Here is a 21,219-nt window from a genome sequence, read left to right on the forward strand (position 1 = left end):
TCAGTATTTGTAAGTGAACTGTGAGGAAATGAGATCTTGATGGTTGGTTTGACTCATTCCTTCTCTCCCTGTCCCCCATTTTTTTCTTTTTCATTAAGCATTATTGCGGAAAGCAACCAATTGCCTATATTGAAGCATTTCCCTTTTGTTCTTCTCGAGAATAATTTGGACTTCTCTAGCTTAAACTTTGTGGCTAAGTAACATAGTAATTTTTTCTTCAAATATTTAAACCACCTGCATCTCCATTTTGTAGTCCCTGGGTGTTGCAGACGGTTGATACACTCAGTCATAAACTGAAAGGTTGGAGGTTTGAGCCCACCCAGAGGCACCTTGGAAGAAAGTCCTGGCAATCTACTTCCAAAAAATCATCTGGTGAAAAACCTATGGAGCCCAGTTTTACTCTGACACACATGGGGTCGCCAAGAGTCAGAGTCGACTCGACGGTAACTGATACTGGTATCCCCACTTGTTTTCTTTTTCTCATGCATCTCTGTCCTTGTCTCTGATTCTGTAGGTGGCAGTGGGAGACATTGTGAAGGCCGTCAATGGGCAGTATCTTCCGGCAGACATGGTCCTACTATCCTCCAGGTCAGGTGTTCCAGGGGGCACCATTTTCAAATAGATGTTAAGAACCATAAAGCGTTACATGACAACTGAATACTATCTCAAGCTGCCTTTTCCCTTATATCCTCTGAGTCACCATCCTTCTTTCCCCATCCTATTCTTCCATTTGTGTTTTCCTGCCTTACCCTTTGGTTGACTTTCTCCCATTCGTTCTTTTGACTCATTTCAGTCTTATGGCTCTTCTGGTGGTATTCCTCATTTATAAGGAAACTAATTCAAGATCAGTTGAGTGATATGTTCAGTAACATCGAGGTTATAGCAAAGCCCGTACTGCAGTCATGTTTCTTGGTGGTCCAGCCAGCAGTCTTTCCTTTGGAACTCAGTGCCTCCTGTAACCAACTGTTCAGAGAACCTCAGACGTTTTCTCAGAGCAGGTGTGACCTGTGGACTGTGTTACCTCTTCATTAGTCCACATGTTGCCCCTTCTCTACCCAAGTATCACTTCCACATTCTCTGGATAGTTTTGTTTTAGAAAGGTATTATCATGTAACGAACAACGCAGTCCTTGACTTCTCCTTAGGGGTAGCTTGAAACATAAAGTATACATCAAAGATAGAAAGCCAAAATTAGAATATGAATAAACTTCTACTCGAGTTCAAGATTAAATTATATATTAAGACTATAGCTTCCCATAGTTATGTGCCGTTGAGAATCATGGATACTCATGGTGTTAGTATTTTCTTTGATTGCAGACAGCGTTTCTTATGTTGGATTTGAGCATTCACTAGATTTTAAGCCTTAGCTTTAATTTTCTGCTTGTGATGAAAGATTTAAAAATCGAAACTCAGGCCTATAGAGGGGGCAAAGCACCATGAAAACCCCAGGCAGGATTCACGTTTGTTCCTAGTGATCAGTAACAAAGAATCTTTTCTTAAAAATATTAAAATATTACCACGACCTCATCTACCCTGAGACCTGAAGAGCTAGATGGTGCCCCTACCACTACCAACTGTTCTCATCAGGTACACAAGAGATGGATCCTGACAGAATGAGAGAAAAATGTGGAACAGAACCTTAAATTCCTAAAACAACAACAAAAAAACAAACAAAAAATCCAGACCTACTGGACTGGTGAGACTGGAGGACAGCCTGAGACTATTATACTGAGATATTCTTCAAATCTTGAACTGAAACTAACCCCTGAGGTCACCTTGTAGCTAAATAACAAATTGGCTGACAAAATAATTAATGTCACCCATAAGTACTGTGCTCCTTTAAAACATCACCTGTTGTTGTTAGGTGCTGTCAAGTTGGCTCGGACTCACAGTGACCCTACATACAACAGAAGGAAACACTGCCTGGTCCTGCGCCATCCTCAAACAATCGTTGCTATGTTTGAGCCCACTGTTGCAGCCACTGTGTCAGTCCATCTCATTGAGGGCCTTCCTCTTTTTCACTGACCCTCTACTTTACCAAGCATGATGTCCTTCTCCAGAGACTGGTCCCTCCTGATAACATGTTCAAAGTACATGAGACAAAGTTTCACCATCATCATTGCTTCTAAGGAGCAATCTGGCTGTACTTCTTCCAAGACAGATTTATTCGTTCTTTCGGCAGTCCATAGTATACTCAGTTTTCTCCACCAGCACCATAATTCAAATGCATCAATTTTTCTTTGGTCTTCCTTATTCATTCTCCAGCTTTTGCCTGCAGATGAGGTGACTGAAAAAAAAATCACCTATGTGAGACCAAATGGTCAACAACTACTTTAAAACAAAAATGAGAATGTCAGGAGACAGGAAAACTAGATTAATGGAAACAGAACAACCAGAATGGAAATAATGAGAATGTTCACACATTGTGAAGAATGTAACCAATGTCACTGAACAACTTGTGTAGAAATTGTTGAATGGGAACGTAAACTGCTATCTAACCTTCTCTGAAAGCACAACAAAATTTTATTAAAATATTGGTCACCTGATAGTTTGGGGTATGACTCTCGGCTATGACCATCAGAAAACTTGGTTTTAGCATAGGATTGTTTTGTCTGAATAGCCATCATGTTTTCAGAATGCTCGTTACAAATATTTTCATGCTGAGTACATTGTCCTATTTGATCTTCCCAGCAGCTCTTGATGTTCTTACTTTATACATGAGGAAACCAAGGCACAGAGAGATTAAATGAGTTGCCAAGGCCAAGTAGCCGATAAAGGTAGAGCTGGGGGATTTTGCTGTAGCCACTGTGATTGGGGAATCCATTCTCTCAACCACTAAGTATGCTACCTGTACCCAAACATTAGAAGTACAAGTGCAATATCTGCTATGGTTATTTTTATTCTTAGAGTTTTCTATCCTCAAAATTAGGTGTTTTGATTAAAAAGTTGCCTTTTAACATAATAAAAAATGTAGTGCAGCAAGTGCTTGTTTAACCTATGCCCTGATCCCTTAACTTATCTGACTGAAATTTGCTTTAAAAGATGTGACTGTACTGCTTGTCTAGGGCATGTCTTTTGGTTAGGAGTTGCCCTTGAAAGCAGGCTGAGCCTCAGATTTTAGGGATCACCTCGAACCCAACAGTTGGGCTTTAGCTGGAACATCATGTGTTTCAGAGAGCATGCCCCTTCCCATTCATCCACAATTACTTCTGCCACCTTGAGGTCTAGTAGCCCCCCATCCCTGTAGGCACTAGGGTAAGATTGGATCATCTGGGCAAACACCTTCGTGTTGGTGTTGAGTCCTAAAGCTGAGTATTTGTCTACCTTTTTAATCAGTCACTTTCTTACTAAAGTTATTGTATATAGCAATTTTTTTTTTTGAAGGGCTCGCCCATCAACAGACTTAGTTTCCATAATGGCGACTTTATGAGATGTGAATTTTGTAGAGATGTTCTTATTAAACTTTGACTTTCTTTTATTTTTTTCCCTCTCTCTCTTTAGTGAACCACAGGCAATGTGTTATGTCGAAACAGCTAATCTGGATGGGGAGACAAACCTTAAAATACGTCAGGTAAAATCAACTTGTTATGTTTAGTGTTGTTGCGGAGGCCAGATTCCAGATTTGGACCCCACATGTACCAATCAGTCTTTTTTCTTGAGAAAGATGTGCTACGGCTAAAGGTTATGCTTTAACCTTAATGGGATCTATGGGAAAAATGTGCCTGTTATGATGAAGAGAACTAGCTGAGAGGACGTTGGAGCTGCAAAGAATGGGCTCATCAAACTATAGGTCACAAAGGGCATCACATCTTGATTTGTATCTCAGTGACCTCTGTGCTTGCTCAGTTATGAGCAAGTTGAGCTGGGTGGTGAGGAAAGGGCAGGATCTATAGTGGAGAGGAGAATTAGACACGCTTTGGGCACCTTACCTTACATTGTTTTTCATTTGTATTTTAATTCTAGAGAGGAGTAAGTTAGATACAAATTTTCATGCTGAAATAAAGCTATTCCTTCCATGTGATTTAATTTGAGAATAAAGAATAGTCTTTAATGTATTGAAAAAATTTCAGCATTTTGACATTTAAGGATATATGTGTATGTATATTTTTGTCACATCAAGTTGAATTTGATAATTCTGTCAACATATCTTTCTTTTTTTTCTCTAAAGAAGAGTTACCAAGTATAAGATGTAGTAAAGTATTAAAGGGGTACCTGAGTCTATTTTTCTGACCAGTGTTAGAGTACAGCTAATAGATAATGTTACTGGCAAGATATTTGAGTATGGTAATTATTACTTAAACGTGGATCTTTCCAGCAATGATGGAATCTTAATTTTCTGCCTCTCTGAATTATTTTGAAAATTTTACATTAGATTGCTGTGGCAAAATCTGCTGGTAAATTGTATCTTCAGAGCCTGATAGTTTAATTTGTTTTCCAGTTTAGAAGATTATTTCTTTCTTCTTATTTTTTGATTAACAATTGGAATGCTGAACATTGTCCCCCAAGCACTGAAGGTTGTTTTCAGTTTTCTCTTTTGATTAAACATTTTAGGGTTTGAGCCACACCGCTGACATGCAGACAAGGGAGGTGTTGATGAAGCTGTCTGGGATCATAGAATGCGAGGGGCCCAATCGCCACCTCTATGACTTCACTGGAAACCTTCACTTAGATGGGAAGAGGTATCACTTTTCCTTTTTTTCTACCTAATGTGACTAGGAAATACTGGATTTTAGAAAATAAAATGTTGTTTTCTAGTTCCAGAACATTTTAAAGCAGTGAGATTTGTTCATGTTTAGCTTAGATATGAGAACCTGACCTTTTTTTGAAACACCATTTCAATTTAAATCTTCCCTTAAATGTAAGGAAAGAACTCCTGATTTTTGAGAGAAGAGAACCTGCGAACCTTACCTGAGGTTCAAAGCATGTGGCCTGTTCTTTCTGTGTGTGTTTCCAGCCAGGGCCGAGAGAAGGCGTTGTCCACAGAAGTGAAAGAGAGGTTTCTGAGGTGTATGCGAGCTAACAAACTTAGTAGAGGAATGTCTGATTTTTTTGCCAGCCTTCTTGCAAGTAGCATTTGTCTGTTTTTGGGAAGTTGAATGAAAGGAAAAATAGTTACCCTTCATTTAGAATATTCAGTGCCTGTTGTCTGTATCCTGTTGTCTTTGTCCTCTGGGTATTCATTTATTGTTTGAGAGCCGTCTCTTGTCATTATGTTGGGATGTGGTTTCCTATCTTCTGCCCGTCTTTTATTTGCGTGCCTCTTACCAGTGCCCCCCACAGGCTGGTGGGCTGGGAAGGACCTGGTCCTGGGGATCCTACCGAGATAAATTTGACAACTATGAGTGGGATTACTTTCTTGATTTTCATTTACTATGTATAGCCATTCTATAGGCTCCCCATTTTTAATTTCTAAATTATCATTTAAGTTTTTACTTAATCATTGTCATCCTTGACAATTTGATATTATAGGCTTATCACCCCTTTTTTTCCTGTTTATAATGTGTAAAATAAACTGGGTTTCCCAAATGGGTAAGTTTTTGGTTGTTGTTTTAGCAAATATCCTCCTTGCTGGGTCTTGAGTTTTACAACAGGACTATAAGAGACACAGTTCCTGCTAACATTTTATAAAATACAAAAACCAAAAAAAAAAGCTGAAAGAAAAAAAAAAGACCCCAACATTTCCTGTAGTGAGAAATGGAGAAGAAACTTTTTTTGTGCGTTTTTTGTTTCTTTTTAATCCAAAGTTAACCTTGATTGCCCCTTGTGTCTCAGTGAAGTAGTTCAAATTTGGCTGAAGGAAGTATTGGATTTATTGTGAGTTTATGTTTAAGGGGGAAGCTTATTCTTATTTGCCAGACTTTCATTAAATATAAATGTTGTTTCTTATTTTTAGCCCTGTTGCCCTTGGGCCTGACCAGATCTTATTAAGAGGTACACAGCTTAGAAATACTCAGTGGGTCTTTGGCATAGTTGTTTATACTGGACACGACACCAAACTCATGCAGGTAAAACGTTTCTATGCTGAAAAGCAATACTGATTATAGTGGTTTTTGTTTGTTTTGTTTTTTCACCTGTTCTTATTACGAGAGGGTGGAAAATGCAAGTGTTATATCTAGGAAATGCAAATTTTTTATGAACATAAATTTGGAAAGGAAGTGCCTTTATTTTATTTTTTTTAATTGTACATTAGATGAAGGTTTACAGAACAAGCTAGCTTCTCATTAAACAGTTAGTACACATATTGTTTTATGACATTGGTTAACAATGCCACAACATGTCAACGCTCTCCCTTCTTGACCTTGGGTTCCCTATTACCGGCTTTCCTGCCCCTGCTGCCTTCTAGTCCTTGCCCCTGGGCTAGTGTGCCCCTTCAGTATCTTTTTGTTTTAGGGGCCTGTCTAATCTTTGGAAGTGCCTTTATTTTCTATTCTTAAGTAGTTTTTTCTGGATTTCTGTTATCTTTTTGGATATTTGTTGCATATGGCCTGAAATACCAATAGTCTTCATCTTCTGGATTTAGGGAAATAATCAGTTCTAACTTTTTTTTCTTCTGGGCTTGAAAGGGGTTGGTTATAAATATTATTCTCTACTTTTCCTTCTCACCTCATTAATTTTGGTTTGGCACTAACTTGTCTTATTTCATTGAATTCTAGGAATCTAAAATGAATTATTTTTGAATTAATGTTTATTCTTTATAGGCCAAAGAAATAATATTAAGTAAAAACAATTTTGCTCATTCTCCTTGCTAATATTTCTTATTTATGAGAAATATATATAACATTATAAAACTTATATGTGTTATGTAACATATATAATGTTATATATAGTATTATGTATTACATTATATATAATATATATAACATTATAATATGTAACACAAAATATAATTTACAGCGCACAATTATCTTTTGGTGTATTTTGACAGCTTTTGAAATTCTATGTAAATCAGTTTCCCTATGTGTCATTTTTTACATTTCTTTGGTATCATCAGCATTTAATTTTGGACTAGGAACTGCTAATGGTTACTGTTAATGAGAGTTGGCTTTTCAGCTTGTTTTCCCTTTTGCATAACTTCTAAAGCACATATTTGGCTATAATTATTAATAAAATATATTTAGTGACCATTGTGCATCAAATCCTGTGCTAGGCTGTATGGATATAATACTGAAAGGAACCCAGTCTTGCTCTCTGGAAGACAGACTAAGAAGGTAATAAGGAATTATGAAGTAGAGATTTACTTGTAATATAGATCTTTACAGAGTCCTATGGGTGGATACCAAAGAGCCATCCAGCCCAGCTTTGGAGGGGCCAGTTGACTAGATATAAAGAATGATCCCAGGGCGGTAGCATGTTTTAGATGTAGAGCTGGAGAAGGGAGACTGTTGTGTTGATGTATGTTTGGGATGTTTCCTTTTGAAGTCAAATGATAGTAAGATGAGACACTTAAATATTTATTAGAACAGATGAAATGATAGACCATAGTGTCCACCAAAAACCCAAATCCCTTGCCATCGAGTTGATTCCGACTCATAGAGACCCTACAGGACAGAGTAGAACTGCCCCATAGGGCTTCTAAGGCTTCTTTATAGAAACAGACTGCCAGATCTTTCTCCTGTGGAGCAGCTGGTGAGTTCAAACTGCCTACTTTTCAGTTAGCAGCTGAGTGCTGAACCACTGCATCACCCGGGCTACTTACCAGTTGTCATGGAGTCATTCCGACTCATGGCGACCTCGTGTGTGGCAGAATAGAACTGCTCCATAGGGTTTCCAGGGCTGTAATTGTTACTGGAGCAGACTGCTACATCTTTTTCCCACAGAGTGGCTGGTGAATTCAAACCACTGACCTTTTGGTTAGCAGCCCAGTGATTAACCACTGTACCAATAAGGAAATGCTGTGAAGATAAGGGAGATCGGGAGGACTAGAAGGGTTGAGAGACTCATCGAAGTAAGAGTGTTGGAGTTCTTGAGTGAGAGGTTGATCAGAATGTAGGATGCTTGTCTTTGAGTTTCTGTGGTGGAGGGCTTGTAGATGATGAGACCTGGGAGTGAACTGTGGAGTCGGAAGCTAAAGCTAGAGAGCTGTTGAAGGTCATTCAAAGTTGGAAGTAAAGAACTGAGAGACCAAGGAATTTGGTATATCAATGCTGTGGATTTTGAAGGCTTTTTTGTGGATAATAACAAGACTGGGGTAGAGAGGAACAGCATGAGGTAAATGCTCAAGTCTTCAGTGAGTGAGGGGTCGTGGCAGAGAGGTTGGTGCACTTGCTGGGGGTGGGGGCAAAATGTAATGTAATCAGATGACATGAATTTTAAGAGTGAGTTTTTGAATACGACATTAGAAGAATAAAGCTTCAGAAGTATTACCTGGTCCTGAATATATATTGAGTAATACTACCTTCAGACTTCAAGGCATGTAATTCTCCCTGAGCACCCTCTGTTCAGTAAGGGAGGGAAGGGGCATCCTAGGCTGAGTGCAGCAAGGAGCAGGAGGAGCCCATTAAGGGGGGAGGACATAATAAGGCCATGGGCACAGTAGGATGGTTGCAGATGGGGTGTGTGGGGAGTCCAGGGCAGTAAGAAATGGTCACCACCTGGTTTACTTAGGATAACATATTTAGCCTCTCCGAGGTGTGCCTAGTCTCTCCCTTCTGCTAGGTCGTCACCATTCACAAGTGTAGACTTGAGTGTTTAGAGCTTATTTGTTCTGAGCAGCCTGTTTATGCAAACTTTATCTTGATGAATAGTTCTGTGTTCTGACCCTAATAAGCATCCTTAGACTTGCCCAGTCCAGTGGCAGTGTTACTGTTGTGGTTAGGTGCCATCGAGTCAGTTCCAGCTTATAGAGACCCTATGTACAACAGAACAAAACACTGCCTGGTTCTGCGCTATCCTCACAATCATTGTTAGGCTTGAGTCCATTGTTGTAGTCACTGTGTCAATCCATCTCATTGAGGATCTTCCTCTTTTTCACTGACCCTTTGCCTTACCAAGCATGATGTCCTTCTCCAGGGACTGATCCCTCTTGATAACATGGCCAAAGTATGTGGGATGTAGTCTCACCATCCTTGCTTCTAAGGAGCATTCTGGCTGTACTTCTTCCAAGACAGATTTATTCATTCTTTTGGCAATCCATAGTATATTCAATATGGTACATTCAGTGGCAGTAGCCAATATTTAATACTGTTGGAGCTCCACTAACCACAAATCACTGCTTTTGTTTTGTATGATGAAGTGACAAAGAGACCATAAGCGACGTAAATTTGGACAGGGTGCCAAGGCTAGTTTTCAGATTGTGCATGTTACAAATTTAACCACTCTCCAAGACTCCTTGCACACTGGGTGTTTTATTCAGTGTATGCAATTGTTTTTCTAGATTAAAAAACAAAAACAGTTGCTGTAGAGTTGACTCCAAGTCATAGTGACCCCACGTATGTCAGAGTAGAACTGGGCTCCACAGGTTTTTCAGTGACTGATTTTTTTGCAAGTAGATCTCCAGGCTTTTCTTTTGAGTCACCTGTGGGTGGACTCGAGCCTCCAACCTTTTGGTTGGTAGCTGAGCATGTTAACCATTTGTACCACTGAGGGACTTCTCTTTTCTAAATTATACATTGGTCATATAGCTTTGTAGCTAAGGTATAAAAGTTAATTCAATTACACTGAAAACATAATCCCATTATCTCTTGGGTGTGCGGCGTGTGCACTAAGTTACTTCATTACGTTTGCCTCCTGTGGTTGTGATAGGCACATCTCCTTGCATGTAGATGTAGTAATCTTCTTTATGAGGCTTATTACCCATTGATCGTTTGAGTGCAGAATAATGAAAAGCCCAGAAACATCTGTGCTGGATTCACCGTGCCTTTAGGGATGAAACAACAAGTAAAAATAACAAGACTTCAGAGGAAATGACATCTAACACACATAGCTGGAAACCATCCTGTTTGTGAAACAACACTTTTTGTCTGTACGTGTGCTCCTTTACCACAGACAGCAAACACAATTGCTTCATGTATATGTAGATATGTTTAACTCTTACGTCAATGGCATCTACTCTTCAGAGTTCTCTTATTTGATGCTTAATGTAGTGATGCTTAAGAACATTTTCAATATCTTCTATTTCAGATGGTTGACTTAATTGCAAACAGGTAGCATCATATTGATTGTAGCAAACAGTGAGTGCCATGCACTGTTCTACATGATTTACACATATTAACTCATTTATTCCTCACAATGACCATCTGAGGAAAGTATTACTTTTCCCATTTTATCGGTGAGGAAACTGAGACAAAGCACATCTGAGTAGTTACCTGAGGTTTCACGTGTATTAGGAGATAGAGCTGGGGTTCAAACCCAGGCGGTCTGGCTCCAGAGTCCCTGTTCTTGGCTGGTACTGTGTTGTCTGTTTTTTTAGGAGGGAATAAAACATGTAAAATTCTGGGTCACTTTTAAGCTTTTTGAAAACCTGACAGTTTGGCCTGTTTTGTTTAGAACTATATTGCACAGAAGTAGCAGTGTTCTTTAAGAATTTTCTAGAAGAACTTGTAATGCGAGTAGGAATTTAACATTAGAAGCTCATCACTGCAAGTAGAAATGTACAGGAGATAGGTGTGAGTAAGAAAAGGTTGGGCTTCCACAAAGTGTGCATGTTGAAGCCCGACGTTTTGAGGTTGTTTGGTAAAGAGTGAGTTTATCTTACCAGACTTGAGTGAAAGGTAACTTTTCCTAACCTGTTAACTGGCCAGAATTCAACCATTGGAAAAGGCCAGAAGTCAATAAACTGATGGAGTCATAGAAATGAGATTTTAAGGTAGATTTTTTTTTGCCCACTCAGAAACTGTGGTGTTGTTGTGTGCCATCAAGTTGATTCTGACTCATAGCAACCTTATAGGACAGCATAGCACTGCCGCATAAGATTTTCTAGGCTGAAATCTCTAAGGGAGCAGATTGCCAGGTCTTTTCTTGCACGAAGCCACTGGTGGTTTCAAACCGCTGACCTTTTGGTTAGCAGCTGAGTACTTAACCATTGTACCACCAGGGCTCCTCACGCAAAAACTGAAGTGTAGCAATCCTCCAACTCCCTCAAAGAAAACTATGGCAAAGGATTTCTGCATTTTGCAGTGCAATTCAGATAGCAATTGCAGCAGCATTGGGTATGAGCTTCCTTTATGAAGCTTAGAATGAATTCTGTCTCCTAGCTTCATCTGTTTTATTTTCATATTGTGGCTTAATTTGTATTCTTGTTTATGGAGACATTTTCATCCTAGCTCTTTTAATGATCAGATAAATTGAAAATGGTGAATGAGAGTGCTGACTTAAGTTTGATGAAAGGTACCATTTTAGGAGCCCTGGTGGTGCAGTGGTTAAGTGCTCAGCTACAAACCAGTGGGTCAGTGGTTCAAACCCACCAGCTGCTCCATGGGAGAAAGATGTGGCAGTCTGCTTTTGTGAAGATTACAGCCTTGGAAACCCTCTGGGGTGGTTCTACTCAGTCCTGTAGGGTCACTGCGAGTCCAAATCAACTCGACAGCAATGGGTAGTGTCTTACAAGGAGCCCTGGTGGGGCAATGGTTAAGCGTTCAGTTGCTAACCGAAGGGTTGAACCCACCAGTGGCTCTGCAGGAGAAAGACCTAGCGATTTGCTTCTGTAAAAATTACAGCCCAGAAAACTGTATGTGGCAGTGCTACTCTGTCATATAGGGTGGCTGTGAGTCAGAAGCCACTCAGTGACACACCACAACAACAGTGCCTTACAAATTTTTAAATCATCTGATCTAAAAAGGTAGAGTTCCTAACTCATGGAAAGAGCCCTGTGCCTTGAAGTTTTGTGTGCCCATTTCTTCCTGTCTGTTTCCTGGCATCTGGTTTAATCCAGCCACTGGCTCACCTCCAAGAAAGGATTGCTGTCATGAATTCCTCTGGTGTTTCTCTCCTCAGCATCTTCTTCAACCATCTGCAATACCATGGTATTAGTTTTCCATTGTAGGATAGAACTGTCCAGCCCAGGTCTCACTGGGCTAAAATCAAGACACTGGCAGGGCTGCGTTCCTTTCTGGAGGCTCTAGGGGAGAATCCATTTCCTTGCCTTTCCCAGAGTCTAAAGGCTGCCTGCATTCCTTGGCTTATGGTCCCCTTCCTCCAGCTTCAAATCCAGCAACACTGCATCTCTTTGACCATTCTTCTGTAGTCACGTCTCCCTCTGACCACAGTCAAGAAAACTTCTCTGCGTTTTCTGCTTTTAAGTATGCACATAATAAAATTAGTCTCTGTGTTGTGCAAAAAAGTGAAACGCTCAGCTATTAACTGAAAGGTTGATGGTTAGAATTCACCCAGCGATACCTCGGAAGAAAGACTTGGCAGTCTACTTCTGAAAGGTCAGAGCCATTGAAAACCTTCTGGTGCATAGGTCTACTCTGACATCCATGAGGTCCCCATGAGTCAGAATCGACTCTACAGCAACTGTTTCTTGTTTGTTTGGTTGGTCGGTTGTTTATTTGTATAATCCAGGATAATTTCCCATCGTAAAATCCTTAAATTAATCACATCTGCAAAATCTCTTTTGCTGTGTAAGGTAACATATTCACAAGGTCCAGGGATTAGGATATGGGCATTTCTAGGGGGAGCATTATTCTGCCTAGTACAACTACCTTCAGTAATTTTTTGATAAAATGACTACTGGTGTATCACTGTCTTATTCAAACAGTTCTATTGACTTTTCCACTGCTGAGAAGATACAGTCCCACATTTTCAACCTGATGTGCAGTCATCACTGAACCTGGTCTTATTGAATCTGTCTGACCTTGACCTTGATTTCCCACACTGGTCTGGCTCTAGCCAGGATCGTCTTGCCTCCCGCACCCCCATCCCCACTCTCCTCACCCTCAGGGAGACAGCAGGTTTATGGACACTAAACCTGTGGTAAGGCGGCCTTTCTAACTTGCCTTTCGCCCTATGTTTTAATCTTTCTATCTACCTTATGTTTATGATTCAGGATGTTGTTTAAGTTTCTCTGGTTCACTAGGCCTTTCCTGACTTTTCCTGCTCATTTCTTGTTCAAGTTCTCCAAATGAACTTTTTGTCCACCCGTTTATTTTGACACCTGTTGATGTTCTGTTTTGCATTATTGATGTGTGTTTGTGTGTGTCTTTTTTTTCCTCAATTAAATTTTGAGCCACTGGAGGGAAATAGCTACTAATTTTTATCTTTATAGGTTTATTGTAGAGCTATGTTTTTACATAGATGGTTCTCTCTAAATTCTTATGGTATTGAATCTCTAAGTTTCTCTTGATTTAGCAATATCCTGATTTCTTTCAAATTGGACTTAAATTATTTAGAAGCTGTTGTGTTCTAAGGCAATGAAGGTGGCTAATTTTATCAGAAGATATGATTATCAGTAATACAGATGAATCATGGAGAGTGGAATGTGTTCTTTAAACTAACAGAGCGTGCCTTCTGTCTTCCTTATTTAAAGCTAGCTGTTGATTCAAGAGCATAGCATACTTTTTTAAAATTTCATTGGTCATTTAGTAAAGAATATTGTCTTTTACCTAACAGTTGTTCAATTTGGTTGTCTTACCTCTTTTTGCCCTCACCCCTTGTCCCCAAATCTGTTCCTTGCCCCTTATTGACTTTAAATGTTCTTGTACAGAATTCAACCAAAGCACCACTGAAGAGATCAAATGTTGAGAAGGTGACCAATGTGCAGATCCTGGTGTTGTTTGGTATCCTCCTGGTCATGGCCTTGGTGAGCTCAGTGGGAGCACTCTACTGGAATGGGTCTCAAGGTGGCAAGAACTGGTACATCAAGAAGATGGGTAAGTGCTGGGTGGATTATTTATTGATATAGCACAAACCATCCTTGGAAAGTTCTTCCAAGGGTAGTCATGCACCCTTTTCTTCCCTTTAGTTACTGTACATAATGCCAGCCTTTCAAGGACAATTGCAAGATTATGAATCATGCTGAAGTGAGGATGGGCACAGTAGGGGATTGCTTTTTACTCAAATGATTATTTTTTTTAGCTATATCTTTCAAGTTATTTTCTTACTCGTTGCTCAAGGGGTTACAATATACATCTTTATTTATCAGAATCTACTTCATAATATCAAAAGTATGAGGAAACAGAGCCAACATGGTACTATAGACAGAAGCACCATGCCATCCTCTGCAGTAAAGACCCAAAAAACTAAGTAAAACAGGTACAAACATCAGTCTTGGAATCCTAAATATCAAATGAAGGGATAAGGAACTAGATCAAGCACTGAATGGAAGAAGAAATGGACACAGAACAGAGAACAAGTAGAGCTACGAAGTGGAGGTCCCCTGCCAGCTAACATGGCACGGATTTCCCATCTTGGAGCACAGACACCGATGACTCTGGACATGGAGTATGGGAAGGCAACTTCACAGAGCTCCCAACAGGAGACAGAGCACCTGGCCCTGCACTGCCTCCACCCCTTCCTGATGGTCTGTGCCGCACCGCCCGGCAAGAGGCCTCTAGTTTGCCACCACCCTGGTTCTACCCTACCCCCAATGGCTGGTTCCCTCAGTGCTGTATTTTTTGTTCATTTGTTTTTGTTTCTTCTCTATCTTTCTCTTCCTTCCTTTCCCCATGCGCTGCCCTTACCCCTTCATGAAGGGCTGTGCTGCACCACTTGGGTAGAGAACCACAGGCACATGGCCTCCTTGGGTCTGCCCCACCCACACCTGCTGACTCCCACTGTGCTGCCATTTTATTTACTTATTTTTCTTCATTTTTTTCCTTCTGTTTCTTTTATTTCTCTCTCCCACTTAGCTCCACACATCGCATTCTCTCCCTTCCCTTCTACTTCTCTGTACCATGTGCCAAGTGCTGTGCCCCAAGTGACAATTGCACAGACCTCCTGACCCTGGACTGTGCCCAATGCTGCCCCCAGCCCTGCTCCACTGAGTGACGGGCCCACGAGCAGCACTGGCATGGATGTCTGGACCCCTGGGTCTGCCATGTGCTGCCCTCGGCCCCACCCTGCTGAGCACTGCACCTCCCAGTGGCACTGGCATGGACCTCTGCTGCCCCCTGGCCCTGCTCTACCGAGTGCTGTGCACCTGAGCAGGACCTAAGCAGACCTCCAGACCCCCAGAACCTGCCCCACCATGCTGCCCCCAGACCCCCGTTGCCAGCCTCAGTTTGTGCTGTAAACCACCCATCCCTACCCCTCCTGCCTCACTGGACCGCCCTGCTGCACCATAGCTGAGTCAGCGGCCCTGCCCACCTGGACAAGATGGTGAGAACTATCATGCCCACAGACAAGCATGCAACAAAACACGCCCAACTCACCTGCCCAGACATAACCAAATAAAACAGAAAAGCAGAACAAAACAAACAAACCTATAATCAATAAACAAAGAAAATAATTCCTGAATGTCTCAGAGACAGCAGATAGTATCAAAACATATAAAAAGACAGAACAGGATGGCTCCAGTAAGTGACCAAAATAAAACACCAGATGACCTTCCAGTAGAAGAAAAAGCACTGGAACTACATAATAGGGAATTCAAAAGTCTAATATTCAGAGTTCTCCAAGAGATTAGGGAAGAGATGAAGGAAAACACAGACAAAACTAAGAGAAAAATAGACAAATTCATGGAAAATACAGACAAAATTAGAGAAAACACAGTTAAAGCAATGGAGGAATTCAGGAAAATAATACAAGAACAAAATGCCAAAATAAACAATTAGAAATCACACAAAAACAGCAATAAGAAATACAAATTATAAACAACAAGATTTCAGAAATGGACAATGCAATAGTAGGTTTTAGGAGCAAATCTGAAACAATGGAAGACAGGATCAGTGAAATTGAAGACAAATAACCACTTTGAGGAAAAATCAGAGAAAAGAATGAAGAAAAATGAAGAAAACCTGAGAACGATGTGGGATACAATCAAGAGCAAAAATTTTCATGTGATCAGAGTTCCAGAACAGGGGGAAAAAATGGAAAACACAGAGAGGATCACTGAAGATATGCTGACAGAAAACTCCCCTGATATCATGAAAGGTGAAAAGCTGACTATCCAAGAAGCTCCATGAACCCCATACAGTATAGACCCCAAAAGAAAATCACTAAGACAGATCATAATCACACTTGCTAAAACCAAAGACGAAGAATCCTGAGAGCAGTTCAAGAAAAATGAAAACTCACATACAAAGGGGAAACAATAAGACTAAGCTCTGATTACTCAGCAGAAACCATGCAGGAAAGAAGGCAATGGGATTACATATATAATACCTTGAAAGAAAAAAACTGTCAACCAAGAATAATATATTCTGCAAAACTTACTCAAGTATTATGGCAAAGTTTGGACATTTCCAGATAAACATAAATTAAAGGAATATGTAAAAACCAAACCAAACTTACAAGAATTATTAAAGGGAGTCCTTTAATAATTAGAGAACCAACAACATCAGATAGCAACCTGAATCTAGGACACAAGAAAGCATAAGCCAGATACCAACCTAGGTAATGAACTCTGAAGGATGAAACAAAACTAAAAGACTTACAACAGGGAATGAGAGACATAATCTATAAATGACAACAACGTCCAAACAATAAAAAGAGGAATAAATGGTGTAGGTATAGAATTTTGAAATGGAGAGGAAATTAAGGTGATATCAAGTAGTAAAATACTGGTTTAAACTTAAGGAAGATAGAGGTAAATTTCAAGGTAACCACAAAGAAAGTCAACAAACCTACTCATCAAAATAAAGAAGAACAATATGAAGTCCCAGTAAACACAAAATCTACAAAAACAAAAAGAAAATGCACAAACAAAAAGAACTCAGCACAGAGAGTAAGAGGAGCAAATAAAATATCAGCACCACAAAACAAAAACGAAAACCAAAAAAAAATCAAACTACAAAATGACAGCAATAAACTCACGCCTATTGATAATCACACTGAATGTAAATGGCTTAAATGCACCCATAAAGAGACAGAGAGTGACAGAATGGATAAAAAACAGGACCCATCAATATGCTGTCTACAAGAGACACACCTTAGAAACAAAGACATAGATATATTAAAAATCAAAGGATGGAAAAAAATATGTCAAGCAAACAGCAACCAAAAAAGAGCAGGAGTGACAATACTAATCTCAGATAAAATAGACTTTAAGACAAAATCCACCATAAAGACAAGGAAGGACATTATATAATGATTAAAGGGACAATCCACCATGAGGACATAACCATAATAAATGTTTATACATCCAGTGACAGGGTTCCACATACATAAAGAAACTCTAACAACACTGAAAAGAGAAATTGACAGTTACACAATAGCAGTAGGAGACTTCAACACATCACTTTTCGTAAAAGACAGAACACCTAGAAAGAAACTCAACGAAGATTCAGAAACTCTGAAGGCCACAATCAGTCACTTGACCTCAGAGACATACATGGAACACTCCACTCAACAGCAGCAAAGTATACATTCTTTTTCAACACATATGGAACATTGTCCAGAATAGACCACATTTTAGGCCACAAAGTAACCCTCAACAAAATCCAAAACATTGAGGTAATACAAAGCATCTTCTCTAATCACAATGCCATAAAAGTAGAAATTAATAACAGGAAGAGCAAGGGAAAAAAAACATGGACACTGAATAACACCTTGCTTAAAAACCACTTGGTAATAGAAGAAATCAAAGAGGGAATCAGAAAATTCCTAGAATCAAATGAGAATGAAAATACATCATACCAAACCCTCTGGGACACAGCAAAGGTAGTCCTCAGAAGTCAATTTATAGCAATAGATGCACACATCAAAAAAGAGGAAAGGGACAAAATCAAAATGTTAACTACACAACTCAAACAAATAGAAAGAGAACAGAAAAGAAGCCCACAGCCACCAGAAGAAAGGAATAATAAAGATCAGAGCAGAAATAAGTGAAATAGAGAATAGAAAAACAATAGGAAGTATCAACAAAATCAAAAGTTGGTTCTTTGAAAGGATCAACAAAATAGACAAACTACCAGCCAAACTGACAAAAGAAAAACAGGAGAGGACGCAAATAACCCTAATAAGAAATGAAATGGGGGACATTACAACAGACCCAACTGAAATAAAAAGAATCATAACAGAATATTATGAAAAACTATACTCCAACGAACTTGAAAACCTACAGGAAATGGACAAATTTCTGAAATACAGTGCCTACATAAACTAACAAACTGAGGTAGAAAATCTGAACAGACCAGAACATGAGAAGAGATTGAAAAGGAAAAAAAAAGAAAATCCCAACAAAAAAAGTCCTGGCCCAGCTGGCTTCACTGGAGAAGTCTACCAAACATTCAGCAAAGCACTTATACCAGTACTACTCAGACTATTTCAGAACATAGAAAAGGAAGCGATACTTCTGAATTCATTCTTTGAAGCCAACATAACCCGGATTCCAAAACCAGGCAAAGTCAGCATAAAAAAAGAAAATTACAGATATATCTCTTATGAATATAGATTCAAAAATTCTCAACAAAATTCTAGCCAATAGAATTCAGCATCATATCAAAAAAATAATGTGCCACGACCAAGTAGGATTCATACCAGGTATGCAAGCATGGTTCCACATTAGAAAATCAACCAACGTAATCCACCACATAAATAAAATGAAAGAAATCATGTGATCATCTCAGTCGACACAGAAGAGGCATTCGATAAAGTCCAACACCAATTCCTGATAAAAACTCTCAATAAAATAGAAATACAAGGGAAATTCCTCAATATAATAAATGGGCATCTATCCAAAATCAACAGCAACTTCATTCTCCATGGAGAGTGACTGAAAACATTCCTGCTGAGAATAGGAAGAAGACAAGGATGCCCTTTATCACCACTCCTATTTAACATTGTGCTGGAAGTCTCAGCTAGAGCAGTAACACAAGAAAAAGAAATAAAAGGTGTCTCAATTGCTAAGGAAGAAGTGAAAGTATCCCTATTTGTGGATGATATGATACTATATATAGGGAACCCAAAAGACTCCACAAGAGAACTACTCAAACTAATAGAAAGATTCAGCAGAGTAGCAGATACAAAATAAACATACAAAAATCAGTTGGATTCCTATACATCAATAAAGAGAGCTATGAAAAGGAAATCAGGAAAATAATACCATTTATTATAACAGATAACTGGGATCTTTTAAAAATTAAACACTTATGCTCATCAAAAGACTTCACCAAAATGGTAAAAAGAGAACCTACAGCCTGGGAAAAAAATTTTGGCTATGACAGATGCGACAAAGCTCTGATCTCTAAAATGTACAGGAAAATCCAACACCTATACAAGAAAAAGACTAATAATCCAATTAAAAAATGGGCAGAGGATATGAAAAGAAACTTCACCAAAGAAGACATTCCAGTGACTAACAGACACATGAGGAAATGCTTGCTGTCTGTAGCCAGTAGAGAAATGCAAGTCAAAACTAGAATGAGATACCTTCTCATCCAGACATTACTGGCATGAATCAAAACAAAACAAAACCGGAAAATAACAAATGTTGGAGAGGTTGTGGGGAGATTGGAAATCTTATGCACTGCTGATGGGAATGCAAAATGGTACAACCATTTTGGAAAACAATATGGTGCTTCCTTAAAAAGCTAAAAATAGGAATACCATATGATCCAGCAATCCCACTCCTAGGAATATATCCTAGAGAAATAAGAGCCATCACATGAATAGACATATGCACACCCATGTTCACTGCAGCATTATTCACAATAGCAAAAAGATGGAAACAGCCTAAGTGCGCATCAAAGGATGAATGGATAAACAAACTATGATACACATACACAAGGGAATACTAAGCAATGTTAAAGAACAAGGATGAATCTGTGAATCATCTAACAACATGGATGAATTTGGAGGGCATTATGCTGATGATTTAAGTCAATCACAAAAGCACAAATACTGTATGAGACCAATTTTATAAAAACCCACAAAAAGGTTTACACACAGAAGGAAACAATATTTGATGGTTACAAGGGAGGGAAGGGATGGGGAGGGAAAAACACTAACTAGACAATCCCATTGCTGTCGAGTTGATTCCGACCCATAGCAAACGTATAGGACAGAGTAGAACTGCCCCATAGAGTTTGCAAAGAGTGCCTGGTGGATTCGAACTGCTTTTGGTTAGCAGCCACAGCACTTGACCACTAAACCACCAGGATTTCTGAATTAGACAAAAGATAAGTGGTAACTTTTGAAGTTAAGACAGAGCACAGTACTGGGGAAATCAGCACACTACTTGACTAAAGCAAAGTCACAGACATTTCATAGACTCCCTGAGGGACTGAGTTACTGGACTGAGGGCTGGGGACCATGGCCCCAGGGGGACATGTACCTCAATTGGCATAACATAGTTTATAAAGAGAATGTTCTACAGCCTACTTTGGTGAGTAGTGTCTGGGGTCTTAGAAGCTTGTGAGCAGCTTTCTAAGATACATCTACTAGTCCCACCCTATCTGGAGCAAGGGAGAATGAAGAGAACCAAAGACACAAGGGGAAGATTAGTCCAAAGGACTAATGGACCACAACTACCACAGCCTCGACCGGATTGTGCCCAGCATAACTAGATGGTGCCCGGCTACCACCACCGACTGCTCAGGCAGAGATCGCAGTAGAGGTCCCAGACAGAGCTGGAGAAAAATGTAGAACAAAATTTTAACTCACAAAAAAAGACCACCAGACTTACTGACCAGACAGAGACTGGAGAAACCCTGAGAGTATAGCCCCTGGACACCCTTTTAACTCAGTACTTAAGTCACTCCTGAGGTTCACCCTTCCGCCAAAGATTAGACAGGCCTATAAAACAAACATTAACACAGGTCGTTCAGCCATATATACGAGACTAAATGGGAACACCATCTCAAGGGCAAGGACCAGAAGGCAGGAGGGGACAGGAAACCTGGACAAATGGAAGTAGGGAACTCAAAGTCAAGAAGGGGAGAGTGTTGACACGTTGTGGAGTTGGCAACTAATGTCAGAAAACAATATGTGTATTGATTGTTTAATGAGAAACTAATTAGCTATGTAAACTTTCACCTAAAGCACAATTTAAAAAACTCAAATAAAAAATATCTGCTTCATATTAACACTAATTTAATTCTAGTAAAATACAGAAACCTCACTATAGTATAACTCCATTCCCTCACTGGCTTTGTGCTTTTTTTTTTTTAGAGTTTTTTTTTTT

General features: G+C 39.6%; 1 protein-coding gene across 2 annotated transcripts in view; it reads left to right on the forward strand.

Moving 5' to 3' along the window:
* LOC101344421 (phospholipid-transporting ATPase IB) overlaps positions 1-21,219 on the forward strand; it is a 685,896-nt gene that overhangs the window by 69,855 nt on the left and 594,822 nt on the right. For both annotated transcript variants that reach the window (XM_023740920.1, XM_004386566.1), the window contains exons 6-10: positions 515-588; positions 3,501-3,570; positions 4,551-4,678; positions 5,893-6,004; positions 13,642-13,807. In XM_023740920.1, coding sequence (XP_023596688.1) covers positions 515-588; positions 3,501-3,570; positions 4,551-4,678; positions 5,893-6,004; positions 13,642-13,807 — 550 coding nt within the window. The remainder of the gene's footprint in view (positions 1-514; positions 589-3,500; positions 3,571-4,550; positions 4,679-5,892; positions 6,005-13,641; positions 13,808-21,219) is intronic.

Source organism: Trichechus manatus, unplaced genomic scaffold (genome assembly GCF_000243295.1).
Source record: "Trichechus manatus latirostris isolate Lorelei unplaced genomic scaffold, TriManLat1.0 scaffold00168, whole genome shotgun sequence".
Classification (NCBI taxonomy): Eukaryota; Metazoa; Chordata; class Mammalia; order Sirenia; family Trichechidae; genus Trichechus; species Trichechus manatus.